The 14,876-nt window shown below is 43.0% G+C and overlaps 1 protein-coding gene across 3 annotated transcripts in view; it reads right to left on the bottom strand.

Annotated features, from left to right (window-relative positions):
- The window catches only part of ACER3 (alkaline ceramidase 3), a 69,190-nt gene that overhangs the window by 7,054 nt on the left and 47,260 nt on the right, over positions 1-14,876 (bottom strand). For all 3 annotated transcript variants that reach the window (XM_034759128.1, XM_034759130.1, XM_034759129.1), the window contains exons 7-10: positions 10,779-10,837; positions 7,319-7,420; positions 3,049-3,153; positions 115-160 (exon numbers count right to left, since the gene is read on the bottom strand). In XM_034759128.1, the coding sequence (XP_034615019.1) occupies positions 115-160; positions 3,049-3,153; positions 7,319-7,420; positions 10,779-10,837 (312 nt within the window). The remainder of the gene's footprint in view (positions 1-114; positions 161-3,048; positions 3,154-7,318; positions 7,421-10,778; positions 10,838-14,876) is intronic.

Consider the following 14,876-nt stretch of genomic DNA (forward strand, 5'->3'; position numbering starts at 1 on the left):
AAGCCAGAAACAGGAAGGCCTGGCCAATGAGCCCAGAAGCATGCTTAAATGTAAGCCAACTGAATGGCCTACTTCTACACTGCATTAATAAGTACAAAATGATTGACAGCTTACCTTCACCTTTGGCCTGTACTTCAGGAAAAGTGTCCTTGTGTATAAGCTACGGGGAGAAATCCAATGAGCATTTAACAACCAAAGTGCCATACAGTCGAGGTACACGGCTACACTTCAGGCTTTGTCCAGAGCAAATACAACACTGATGACAGGAGTGATCCCCCCATGATTTCCTGACCGTACCAGGAGCACTTCTGTGATCACAGCTCAGCCTCAGTTTGTCCTGCCTGGGTTTACCTGGCACAAACGGAGGACTAGTCACAGAGCCCTGTTTTACTGGCTGTCATGCAGCAGCAAGTGAGCCGTGTCTCCCCATCCCCACCCTTAAGGAAAGGGAGAAAGGATCCTAGAAGAGCATTCCCTCTGCCTCAGGGGAAACAGCAATCAGGGACTTGTCCCCCCCCTAGCCTGGAGGGGTGGGAGAGCAAACTCCCTGAGTAGCCAGGGTGCTCAGCAAAGTTGCATGCACTGATCAAAGAGCAAGTATAGGTTGCTCACAGCTTTTACACTTGTGCTCATCCACCCCCTCCTCCCACTGTGTCTGCGTCAACAATGGTTTTTGTTTGGTTTTACAGACCTTTACTTCGGGGAGGGAGGCACGGCTTGCACCTTCAGAAACCAGGCTGGGTATGTATGACAGTCACATGCGCCCTTAGCATTTATACAACACTGAAACTGTAACATTAGCAAATGGAAGGCTGCACGGTCTAGTTCCTGGAGCAGGGTTCTGGGTCAGGGGAAATGGGGGCTATTGAAGACTCTGCCACTCACTGTGTGACATCTGGCAAATCTCTTAGGAAACCTGAGGCACAGAAATGCCTGAGCAACTCACTGAAAGAACTCAGGAGTTCCCAGCTCCTACCCTGGGGCTTAATCCGCTGGATTCCACTGTTTTATAACAATCGTGATAGAAGTCTACAAATATTTGAAGCTTGTAAACAGCAAAGGGTGAGGGGGATTATTTATCATGTCACAAAAGTATCTAAACTACTGTAGAAGGAGAAGATGATGAAATTAACCAAAAGTGGCTCAATATTAGAAAAAGCTCTTACACTGAGAGCACAGACTATGGAATGTAAAACTACAGAAATGTAAAACTAGACTGGAGAAACACTAGGAAAATTATACTATAGGGAGATTACTTAGCTCATCTGGGAAAACACTCTCAGGGGTAATGCATGCAAAACCAATTCCCCCTCTCCCCCATTTACGGCACTGCAAATCTAGCCTACAGTATTTAAACTGTCTGCATTGATTTGCTTTCTGTGAGGAACTGTCGATATCTAGGTGTACTCAAGCCGTGCAGAGCACCTGCCTTCTACACTGAGCAGCTGCGTTCAAGAGGAGAGCAAGAAAACACTATCACAAGGAGGCTGTTGGGACTGTCCCTAGTGAAATAACCAAAAGGAAAATAACCAAAACAAAAAATACCCCGACCCTGCTCTCACTATGGAAAAAAGTGTTTGAGAAGCGATTAAAATTCATACACTAGCTGGAATACCTCTTAAAGATATTTATTTCATGATTAGGGCCCTACCAATTTCATGGCTGTGAAAAATGCCTCACAGACCGTGAAATAAGACCTTCCCTGTGAAATCTGATGTCCCCTTGTTCCTAGGAGCGCCCCAGCAAAGGGGGCTCCTAGCTCCGGTTGGGCTGGGGAGGGACAGGACTTGTCCATCCCCTTCACAGCTGCTTTGGGGGACGGGGGAGGGGAAACCAGACCCATCTCCACCTCCAGGAATGTCCTGCGGCTGCAGGAAGCTCTGCGGTTGCTGCTTTCAGCGTCGAGCTCAGAAGGCAGCACAGAACTGAGGGTGGCAATCCCATGACCCCCCTACAACAGGTTTGCGGACCCCCCCACTATCAGAATCCCCCACAATCCCCCACGGTTACAAAACCATGACATTTCAGATGTAAATATCTAAAAATGTGAAATTTACCAATTTTCAAATCCTATAGCTGTGAAATTGACCATAGCGGACTGTGAATTTGGTAGAGCCATATTTATGTTTCAGAGGAGAGACAAAGCCATTTTGATGGCACATTGCAAATAAGCAACAAAAATATTTTAAACTGCCAGCCTAAACCCCGTTCGAATTCTGATCTAAAATAGACAGCAGTAAATAAAGAGCCAAAAGTGATTGGAAAATTTGAAAAGCACCTCCTGTGACCATGACTTCAGCTCCATTCTTGCAAATACTTACGCGCATGCTTAACTTTACTCCCATGAGTAGCCCCACTGAAATCAGAGATGCTTGGACATCAATGTAGTATTCTACATGAAGACAGCACCATTGTCTCCCTGCTCAATTAGATATCTGCACCAGTTTTCAGCAGTGGTAGTGCTCATAGAAAGTTAAACACGGGTGTAAGTGTTTGCAGGATTGTAACCCAAAGGAATACAAACGTTTAAGTTAACATCTTAGGTTTGAAAAATGAAGGAATACAAGCTCAAGTGCACTGGCATTTTCACTGCTGGACAGATAAAAACCACAGGATTGCCATTGTGAATTACAACGCACCCTGCAGCATAAACAATTCTATACTCTAATATATAGTATATAGTCGTCTTAGACAGATTTCTCTACCAGTTACAGAAACTTCCATCCCATTAGTTTAATAAAAATGGTTATTTTCCCGATCTTTTCAGCTAATATGACATTTAAAGGGCAAGGTGCAACTGGGAAAAAACCTGTCAAAAACTAATCCTAAAACAGTTTCATGAACATCTACTTTAGGCAATGCCTGCTACCAAGGTAAATTCCCCAATACCCACAGAACAAAGCATAATTATGGAATAGATATTATTTTACTCGTGTGTTTGGTACTCTAAAATGATGCACTCCCAACTAGCAACTCAAATCTAAAACCATTTATAGAAACCCCACATACTTTGCTTAACAAGCTATGGGGAAAAAGGCTGTTTCCTACCTTAGTAGGATATGAAGGTAAGAGCCAAGGCCCGTAAAAATGTGCCACCAAGCATGAAACTGTGTCACGGCTCCCACGACAGGAGGCATCTTCTCTCGTAATCCCCTGTTCAAAGAAACATATCACAATGCATTTTTCTCCAGACTACGCAGTCCCAAGAAGCAGTGTTCACTTGTCAGATCGCGTCACTCTTTCTGTATCTCAGTCATGTACTTCATGCGTTCAGTCTTTACTAAGTTAACGACTGCCTGTTTTTTTCCATTTTTAATTTGGGAAGATGTTTGCTGAACCAGTCTTCTCATAGGTTTGGAAAACTACTGAGAGTCTTCTACTTGAAAGGAGTACTTAAATGGTTTAGACCCATAACTTCAGGTATCATACTATTTAAGACACCAGAAAATACTAATGCATCTTACTTCTTTCCCGCCAGTTTCCTGGCCAGTGTGAAAAAATAGAAGGTTTGAGAGAGATATTGGAATCCTTCCGAAGAACTCTGTATAAGGTCAAAAGCTTCTCTCCCACCAACAGAAGTTGGTCCAATAAATATATTGCCTCACCCACCTAATCTTGGGACTGACATGGCTACAACAACACTGCATACCCACTTCTCTGTATCTGGTAGCCACTTCATCCCCACTCACCAACTTCATGTGAAGTTTGTCTTGCCTTTCTCTCCTTCCCAGTGTGAGGCAAGGACAGACTGGGTGGACAGCTGTGAACCAAAGCACCAAGGACAGCAACTGCCCGATATATAATTCAAAGTGACTCTGGGTATGTGGGGCCCCAGAACCTACGCTCCAGCCCAAGCCCAAATGTCTACACTGCAATTTTATAGCCCTGCAGCTGAGCCCTGGGAGCTCAAGTCAGCTGCCATGGGCCAGCCACGAGGGTTTTACTGCAACGTAGACATACATTGAAGAGCTTTGCTGGTAGGAAGCAGAATTAAGTGCAGAGCTTGAAATGCTCTGCCCAGTTGGTTGACATTTGGCACTTTTAAGGGACGAGAGCTGCTGGGGAAAAGGACAAAGCAGAGAGAAGGGAGTCACGTTCTCTCAGCTCCTTTTCCTCATCACAGAGTTCTAGAGACAAGTATGATTACGTTGGTTTTAATTTGAGGTGGAGAAACACAGTTTAAATATCTTTTCCTTCCTTTAAAAAAAAAATCTATTTTCACATTCAATCATAAAAATTGGAGACAGTAGCTGATTTGATTTATTTCCTGTAGCCCCTGTTAACTAGTTAGTGTTAGCCCTAGAGCTAGATATGCTTGTGCAGATACAAATATGCTCATAAATAGCCAGGTTAATGTCATTCTGCATTGAGAACAGAAAGGTGAACCTCCACAATGTATATGTAACGCATCAACACTCCTGGATCCATGCTCATAGCTTTGAGTGGCAGGGGCTCCCATAGCCACAATTCAAAACGTGGTGGCTCCATCCAGAGGGGTGCTCTGTGCTAACCTAGCTGTGGAACCGTAGCAACCTTCAGTATTTTCTTCAGTTCCATTCTCTGTGAAAGCTGAAACATGTTACAGAAGTGAAGTACAAAATGGTTACAAAATCCTGAAATTTAAGAGGAGGTGGGTGGGTTAGTGTGACTCATAACTTAGGGCATGTCTACACTTACTGGGGATCGACACTGTGGTGATCTATGCACCGGGGTCGATTTAGCAGGTCTAGTGAAGACCCACTAAATTAATCGCAGATCGTTCTCCCATCGACTATGGTACTCCACCAGAACGAGAAGCGTAAGGTAACTCGACGGGAGAGTGTCCCCTGTCGACCCAGCGCAATGGAGACACTGCAGTAAGTTGACCTAAGCTATGTTGACTCCAACTGTTACGCACTTAAATGGAGTAGTGTAACTTAGGTCAACTTACCCCAGTAGCATAGAGAAGGCCTTAGATTTCCAAAGAATAAAAATTACAAGCAAGAAAACATATCTTCTCCAAGGGTACCAGCTGTAGTAAGTCACCCCTGGAGATTCCAAAGCTCCAGGGACTTCTGATTAAAGCTATGAAACAGGTACAGTTGAATTAAAAAATACTGCAACAGGCAGCAACACACATTGTACGGTAGGAAGTACACTGACATTTTTTCCTTTTGCCAACTGGAGATGGAAAAAGGTGCTTCTAGCTATTGATGCAATCTACTACAATGAAAACTGCAGGCAAAGGGCAGACTCCCTCAATTGATGGAGTGGTTTTGACCTCACCGTTATGTCAGCATGGCTGAAAAAGTAGTCAGCCCTTGTGCCAGTACCTGCAGCTTCAACGAACACCCCGTCATTTGTGCTGACAGAGTCACATCCCTGCGCCAGATGTATCAATAGCATCAAGTTTTGGGCATGAGCCTCACCTGACATAGATGGCACATTCACAGGTCTGCAAGCTCCAAGAGAACTCTGCTAGGACCAAGTTTCAGCTGGCCCAATGTTGTGCATACATCATTAACAGCCACAACTGTGGTGGAAGGAGGATGTCAGGTTATACAATATGCCCTGCTGGGTTCTCACCCAATATAGTAAACTACTGGTGCAATGCTGTCAAAGTTGAAGTCAGTACAGGCCAAGAGAGTGCGTGGACAGAGGAGGTGAGATCACGGGAGTCAACTGGGATCATCTTGATGCAGGCCTCAACCTGTCCTTAGAGAGATGAGTAAACATTCTCCAAATTGGTGGTTAGCACTACTGCTAGGATGCATCAAGGGAATTAGTACTTCAAGAGTGATACACCGTCCAGATCTATCTTGCCAGACCTGTGCTCTATGAGGCATAGACTTGACATCCAGCTGTGAAATTGGACAGTGGCTTTCTGTGAGCTTTTGTCTTTGAGGCCTTCCTGGCTGACTTTGCATTGGATTGAATTGAGGTGTTGTGGGGAGGCCAGGAGTGTCTCTTCAAATGCCATGCCAGGACACAAATGCCCCAAACGATGCAACTCTGTCAGACTAATTAGCTGTGATTCACCCTGAAACTCCTCCAAGAGTGGTCACTATTCATTAGTTGACAGACATACACCTATATTGGATGTTTCCTGATCTTATGGGGCTGCTATTTTTGACATTTTGCTGAGAAATAAAAGAGGAAGAAGAAAAAAAGGCAAAACCTGGAAAGATAACAAGCCCTAAAACTCCCTTTAGTGAGCACAGTAAGTTTTTTAAAGTCTAGAATGAGACCAAAAAAAAAAAGGAAGAAAGAAAATGTCTCAGCCAGGTGGCTGAGTGATATTGAGCTCATAGTTCTGACTCCAGGTCAGTCAGCAGCAGTTCAGCCGTAGAAGCCTTTTCAGTATCAATGGCAAGAAAAGGACCAAATGTTGTTGGCTCTAGAGGTCACTATGGGTATTTCTACACTGCAATTAAATACCTGCAGCTGGCCTGTGTCAGCTGGCTTGGACTGCGGGCCTGTAAAATTGAGGTGTAGAAGTTTGGGGTCGGGCTGGAGCCTGGGAGTTGGGACCCTCCCCCTTTGCAGGGTACCACAGCTTGGACTCCAGCCCGAGCCTGAATTTTAGAGCCTCGCAGTCCAAGCTCACACAGGCCAGCCACAGGTAATTGTAGTGTACAAGTATCCTATGGTTCCACAGCAGGGGCAACCCGAGGTGTCTTCTGCCTGGATATAAAGCTGTTTGATTTTTGAGCTATGGAAGTTCTCCACAGCTAGGAGCATGGACATAGGAGTGTTCTGTTATCACTACGCTTTGGTGAATGTGCTCTCAAACGTGTGTTTCTATATGCATCCGAAGAAGTGGGCTGTAGTCCACGAAAGCTTATGCTCTAATAAATTTGTTAGTCTCTAAGGTGCCACAAGTACTCCTGTTCTTCTTCAAACGTGTGTGTATATTTAAGTAAAGAAACGATTACTGATTAGGCATCAAGTTTAGCATCAAAACTCTCAGTCCACAAAAGAGGTGCTTAAACTCTATATTTGTCTCAAACTTTTTCAAGAACTAGTTTCAAAGTAGCTGTAGATAAGCAAGATATTTACTATTCTGCCTCGAGGGCTGCCAACGAAATTACCAGTTAAATTCCAATTCCAGAATTTCTACATCATTTTTCACGCGAACAATGCTTAGAATTTGAGACGTCATTAGAGGTCTACTGTGTGGCGAGAGTTAATCAAGAGCAGACTGGATAAAACACTTGTAAATATTCTGTGGGGCTTACACTTCACATATTAGAAGATGGACTCAATTATTCTGCAGAAAACAAATAAAGCCATGGAACTCAGAGATTAAAAGATATGCAGACAAGTTGCAAATGCTTACCTCAGTTTATCACAGAAAATGTTGTCTACATTCCAAAAAAAAAATCCCATTAAAAATACACTTAAGGATGTATAGCCCAGACCCCTAAGCCATGGGTATACCCTAGGGGGAGAGAAACAAAGTGAAATTTAGTTTTTAGGATACAAACTGCATTTAAAGTAACATACATAAATTACAAGTTAAATGCCTGGTGGAAAAAAAGTTTAAAATTCCTTTAACAGGACACCAACTTGAAATCTAATCACATTTTCAAAAGTGAATTAAAGGTACAGTACTGTCAGGTAAAACATATCCCAAGTCCCTTGCTATTTTGAGGTGATCACTCATATTTTCCCCCGAAATGTTTCTTACCCTGACAGCTAGGTGTGAAAAAACCCCAACACAAACAAGAGAGGAAACAATTAAACTAGCTATTCCAATGCACGGACTAAACCGAACGAATTTCCCCCCCCTCTCTAATCTCTTTCAGTTATTCTTTGGTACTACTACGAACAGTGATAGGTAAGAGTGTTTCAGACAGAAATGTTGTGGGTTGTTGGTTTTTTTAAGTAGCTTGTGTCCCTTTAACATTCAAAGCAAAAATTATTTCAGCCTTTTGATAAAGCGGCATACCAAAGCCAACCACTAGCTCAGCAGGCAGTTTTAGAAAAAGTCATTTCAGATTGTGTTTTACCAACAAGAGCCATTAGGAAAAAAATCCTATTTAGGATACAAGACAAATGTGCTGAAGAACCACAGATGCAAGGCAGCACATCGTTCATAAACCCAATCTTCCTGTTTGCATTCATGTAGGCCACAGAATCATTAACTTCTTAGGTGAAGTTTGTTCCTTTGACAGCACTAGGACAAGTCCTCATAAATATCCAATTCCAACCCCAAGAAGCTACCATGAAACACAGTTCATGTTATTTTTAATCACCACGAATACACAGTTCAGATTTTGGTTTAAGATGCATTCCTAAGTTGCTTATTGTCTTTTGCATTATTTTTGTCACTGATTTATCATCTGTAGAAACAGCAATATCACCGATAAGAACATATCCTGTATCAAGACAAATGGACAGGGCATTTTAAATGTAAATAAAATTCGTTGACAGTAGTGTTTCCTGTTAATATACATTTTGGAGTTATGGAGTTTAGTGATTGGCATTAGGCGTGTGGTTTATGAGCTTGTAGATATTTTTTCCTCAAGACAAACACATCAGCCACGCACTGCCAGCGTTACTGAGGGGGTAAACACAAAACCCATTCACGTCACCAGCAGATTGATTTCTAACGAGCATTTATTTAGTCCCATAAATATAATAGGCAAGCTGAGCCAAAGCACCAAAACGTCCTTACCCAAAGAGCTTACTTTCTAAGGGCACGAGTTAGCTGAACATATGCACGAGCAGAGAAAGGCATACGTAATATACTGTTAATTACAGCTGGAATGGCTCATTAAATTGGTGATGTTATGTGTTTCATGGAGGAGGAAAGAGAAGGGGGTTTACGTGCATTATTAACTGAGAGTCTGGTCCACGAGCACAGGGCAGCATAAATGAAGGGACAATGTGGGACTGGGTGAAAGAGATCCCCTGAGCAATCAGACTAGGAGGGGTGCGGGGAATGAGAGGTGAATGGTGAGGAGACACAGGTAGAAGCATAGTTCTGAAGAGTTCTGGAAGTAAGAAGCCAGAGCAGGAGTCTAAGGAAGGGGGGCCCAATTTGAGTCATAGAAGACAAAGATCTTAGGGGCTGGGTTTGGATGGATTTGAGGAAGAGAAGATATGTGGGGGGGAAGTAGGTAAAGGAAGGATATTTTTGCAGTTAGGCACTAGACTGTGCCTCAAGACAGCAGAGTTCAAGGAATGAATGAATTTTGGGAATGTGGAAGAAGTAACTAAGGATATGGTGAGGGTCTGGATATGAGAGGAGGAGAGAGAGTGATTGAATGCCGTCAAGTATTGGGTAAGAGAGGAAGGTGGGGTAAGCGAAGGAAAGGTTTGGTTTTACGCATTTTAACTGGGGTGACAGCAGAATATACAAGATAAGATATTGGAAAGATAGGCAGAGTTGTTGGGATTTACAGGGCTGGAAAGATAGTAAACCTAAGCTGAAAACACTTTTTATGTTAGAAAAACTCAAGATGGATATATATTGCTCAGAGCTAAGAAGTATCTGAACCCCTGAGAGAAAAGATCACTCAAGCAGGAGACACACAAAAGAGAGGAGAGCGCACAAAGTGAACCTAGAAACTTAATTTAACATATTTATTCACACTGGCTGCTCTCTGTATTTCTTCAGTTTTGCCAAGAGACACTTTTCTCTGGTTCTCAATTCTTCCAGCACTTTTGATACCATTCCTTTTAATTTTGGTGAAAAAAAATTAAATTCCCAACTTCACATATACCATACTTTACCCATTCAAAACAGTAACTTCAACAAAACTTTTACCTTTTAGCATCCAAGTACTTTACATGCTAATTTTAAGTACTGGGCTGCAGGGAAAACATTAACTGAAGTGCTTAACCCCGTGACTGACCCCAACTTCAGCCAGCTACTAGACTTATTGTTTGCGCATTGGCAGTATTTGCAGTACTTTACAAAACATAAAGGAAGATGAGTTCCTGTGCCTGAAGGAATCTACAAACTACCGGTCCAGACATCGATCACGACTGTGTGTGGTCCAGGCTTGCCTGAAGGTACACACTAAGGGTTTGTCTACCCTATGCACCTTTTAGCGACACGGCTGTGCCACTACAGCTGTGCGTGCAGCGTAGCCTCTGTTTGTCGGTGGGAGAGCGCTCTCCTGTTAACAAAAAACTTACACCCCCAATGAGTGGCAGTAGCTTTGTCGGCAGGAGAGGCGCTTTTCGTCGGCAAAACTTTTGGGGTGCGTGTGTGTTTTTAACACCTCTGAATGACAAAAGTTTTGTTGTTCAATTGCCAGTGTAGACAAAGCCTAACTTCAATCAGATATCTTTATTGAAAGACATGAATCACTCCTCCATTACCACAAAACAGAGAGCATATGACCTTGCATCTCTCACTCATTTAGAGAAGTGGTCAGCAATGCCAGTTTCTCATGTTAAGTTGTTTTTAAAATGCACACCTCTAAGGGCTGGTCTACACAGGGGGAGGGAATCGATCTAAGATACGCAACTTCAGCTATGAGAATGGCGTAGCTGAAGTCGACGTATCTTAGATCGATTTACCTCGGGTCCTCACGGCGCGGGATCGACGGCCGCGGCTCCCCCATCGACTCGCTTCCGCCTCTTGCTCTGGTGGCTTTCCAGAGTCGACGGGAAGCGTGTTCGGGGATCGATTTATCATGTCTAGACGAGACGCAATAAATCGATCCCCGATAGAAATATTACCACCCGCCGATCCGGCAGGTAGTGAAGACGTACCCTTAGATGCAAACACCTAGTTAGAACATATCTACTTGTAATGCTGAGCTAAATAAACAGTCACTTACCACAATACAATATATACAGACCGAAGTACAATAATAGAAACCAGTGCTCCATACACAATCTGCAGGAAAGTGGAGATAAAATTCAACGTTAGTGTGTCACAGGCAGGTATTATTGTGTTTGTATACCATCCTAACAGGCAGGTATTATTGTGTTTGTATACCATCCTAACGCAAAAGAAAACTAAACGTTTGTTGGTTTATTACCTATAGTATCTTTACTGACTTTTTCAAACCATCATTTTGTCTATTCCTCAGTATAGAGAATAGTTTTTCCCCTTTAAGTTTCCAAACAAAAGAAAAACAAAAACAAAGCCACAGTACAAAATGCCTCCCAGAATAGAAGCATGGTTATATCCAGGCCCAACTGTTGGAGAGGTTTAGCTCTTTTTCTGGAAATAGGAAAATCCAGATTTCAGAGACACGTCAGGAATTGAATTAGAAAGCAAGCACTAGGCAGCACTCTTTATCCTAGTCACTATGGTGAAGACGAGAAAAAGTGCAGTGCACAGCTCGAAGGGTAGTCAGCATCCTGCAGTTGAGTTTTGATTCGGGAGTACATCACCATGTCTTCCCTTCTCTGTGCACTTTAATCCAGGCCTGCACAAATGACAGTGGCCTTGGACAATGTCTAAATTCGCAACTCCTTCACAGACAGCGTTTGCGACTAATGATACCGTGCAGCATTACTGAAAGCAGAAATCTGAATAGACTTCACTATGTCTACCATTCAGCAAAGCCCAAGGGAGCATTCTAAGTTAACCATGGTATATGTTCAGCATTGAGGCCTTGTCTAAACAGGGATGAGGTAGTGTTCTATGAGTAGAACAACTCAATCGTGATATGCCTGTATCTGAGAGGACCTAGTGAAACTGGTCAGCAATTATAAAGTTATTAGTGGGGGCTCTAGGATACAATACAACTTGCCCATTAGCTGATATGATTATCCCCAATATCAGTCTCCACCAGAAGATAATTTATTTTACAAAGAGCTTGGCCACACCACGGCATGGAAAGCTGTAGTATAACTAAGACAACTGTGAGGTTTATAGAGGGCGGGAAATTCTAGAAACGTACGGGACAAGCTGCAGAAGTGGCTGAACAAAAGGATTTTAGGAGTTGCCACAGGGGCTAAGTTGGGGGGGGGGAAGATGGAAAAAAGTGAATTCATCTCTACACACTTTTAGGTGAGGTGGATTCTCATGAGGAATAAGATGGTCTTGCAGTTAACACACGGCACTGGGAGTAAGTTAACCTCTCCGCATACAGCAATGAATCCACAGGCAGAGTTGTATAAACATTGGGACAACATGAGGATGGAACTCTTGACACTGGTGTCAGCACCACAGACTGCTCTTTGGGACAAGTTGACTTTTGCAACTTCAGCTGAGAACACCTTACTTAGAATAGCCTATGCAAAGCACTTCTTTTATTAAACGGTCTCTCTCTCTCTCTCTACTTTTAATAAATCTTGTTTTACTGAGAAACCTGCTGCTGTTTTGGGGAAGCTTCATTTAGTCAGAGAACAAGCACCTGGCATCCTCAAAAAGAGAGTGCACGTAGGATAAAGAGTTACTGGAACTGAAACCCCTCTGCTGGCATTCTGATTTTTGGTCAATAGGGAACAAGCAAATGCATTTATTCCCAGTGAGGTATACTACAAAAAGCTGGGCAGATGATACAGAGGGGAGCAACCATGAGACTGCATGAGAAGAGAGGTGGCCGTGGGGTTAGGTAACAATCTCATGAGGCAGAGATGGGACATTGATTAATGTTTCCTGCCTTCCAAAAGGAAGAGCAGTCTGAATTAAATTAAGTGGCAAAATGAGACAAAAAAGAAGGGGTGCTAAATCCTTAGCTGGTGTATATCAGCACAACGTCACTAACTTATACCAGCTGAGAATATGGCTCAGGAAGGATTGTACCCCAAGACACCACCCCAGTGTGAAAGGGAGCAATTTAGGAAAAGAAATGAATAGGAAATAATTTATGGCTGTCCACATCCTTTCCCACATGCAGCAGGGGGTTGGTAATCTCCTGAGCTCTCTTCCAACCCTAATCTTCTCTGATTCTATGATAAGCCCCAAATGGACTCCTCTAACAGTATAGGTTATAAAGTCAACAGCTCAAATGAGAACACATTAGCAGAAATGATAGTATCTGGCACTTTTCACCCATAGACCTCAAAGCACTTTACACAGGAGGTAAATATTTTCCTTATTTTACACATGGGAAAATGGAGACAGAGGTGAAGTGACTTGTCCCCAGTTATGCAGCAGTCTAGTGGCAAAGTCGGATTAAGACCTGAGTTTCAATCCAGTGCCACACACACTGGTCCATACTACCTTCCGTTTACCACAGTATTCTCCTGGTACGTCAACAAATCAATGAGATGGACAAGAAATCCTTGGCCAATAAACCATAGCATGAAGCTAGGCAGCAGCAAAGTAATATTTCAAATTACACAACTTGGGTATTAATTTTTGAAAAGTTTCCGTATGCAAACCCTTTTTTGTTTTGCAGCACACTTCTAATCTTCCTCTTTTCTTCTCTTACTTCCATTTGCCATTCAGCCATTTTAAGACAACTCCGTCATTCAACAGAGGTAGAGGAGAAGCCAGGAGTGTTTGCCCTGGAGGGACCGCAGAGGGGAGAATACAGGTGCACCTGCACTAAATTGTGATATCCTCCATATCCCTCTCTCTTTTTCCTTCCCCATTCCCCGACCTTCCTTTGTTTTTTCTTTTAGCTAATCCCTTCGTATCTTCCCTTCTCTCATTCTTGTTCTATATTAAATATAAATATTTAATAAACAGAACTCCTTCAAGAATTGTATTAAAAAACCAAGACCACAACAAAATTGAGGAACTAGTATGGCATTTGCAAACCAACATTTTACTGACACTGCTTGTATGTTCTACCCCTTTCCCCACCCTTCGTTTTGTTTATTTAGCCTTCAGGCCAGCAGCTGTCTCTGGCAATGGAATAACTGGGGCCTGTAGTCACCATCATAATACAAATAAACAATAAACTGGTCTGGTTATTGGCATAACAATACTGTAACTGTAGCAGCCAGGGAAAATCCCTTCACAAAAATTTAAAGGCAGCTATTGAAGGATTGTACACCTCTACCCTGATATAACGCTGTCCTCGGGAGCCAAAAAAATCTTACCGCATTATAGGTGAAACAGCGTTGTCTCGAACTTGCTTTGATCCGCTGGAGTGCGCAGCCCCGCCCCCCCGGAGCATTGCTTTACCGCGTTATATCCGAATTCATGTTATATCGGGTCGCGTTGTATCGGGGTAGAGGTGTACATTAGTCTCAAATCAACCTTTAGCATTAAAGAGGAGAGGTTATGGTGACTGGCAGTACACAAGAATGTCTACATTTTACTATTGATAAGGCTACGAATCTGTCATGGAAGTCACGGATTCTGTGACTTTCCAGGACCTCTTTTAGGGCAGGGCTGGAGCAAGGGTCAGTCCCTGAGTCTGCCGAACAGCTGACCGGTGGCCAGCCCAAGTCCTAGCGAAGCAGCAGTCCCTGGCTGCCGGAGCAGTGGCTGGGGTTGGGTGAGTCCCTGGGGCTGGAGTGGCTGCTGTTTGTCCACCCCACACCTCCACGTATTTTTAATATAAGTCACAGACAAGTTGCAGGCTTCTGTGAATTTTTGTTTATTGCCCATGACATGTCCCTGACTTTTACTAAAAATAGTCATGACAGAAACTTAACCTTAACTGTCCATATGTAACAGAACACTCAATTCTGACCTAAGTCTTTATGGTACTTAAAGTGAAGCTCCAATCCAGACTATGTGAAAAGTCCACAGTGGACCGGCCCCATTTGTGTTCAGAGAAAGAGCCAATTAAAGTTGTTGCTGAAACAGTCAATACTTTTTATTCACCACCGAAGTGCCAAACTAAACAAAGGGATTTGCAAGCATAATTCCAATCCAGTTTATGCATTAACCGAAAAGTTAAGTAATGTCTTATTACTTTTATTGGGGAGATATGTGACCCAGAAACAACCCTGCCAGACTTGACATAGTTATCGTTTGTTAATACTGAGCCAACGGAGGAAAGCTTTATACATATGCACGT

Source organism: Trachemys scripta, chromosome 1, assembly GCF_013100865.1.
Source record: "Trachemys scripta elegans isolate TJP31775 chromosome 1, CAS_Tse_1.0, whole genome shotgun sequence".
Classification (NCBI taxonomy): Eukaryota; Metazoa; Chordata; order Testudines; family Emydidae; genus Trachemys; species Trachemys scripta.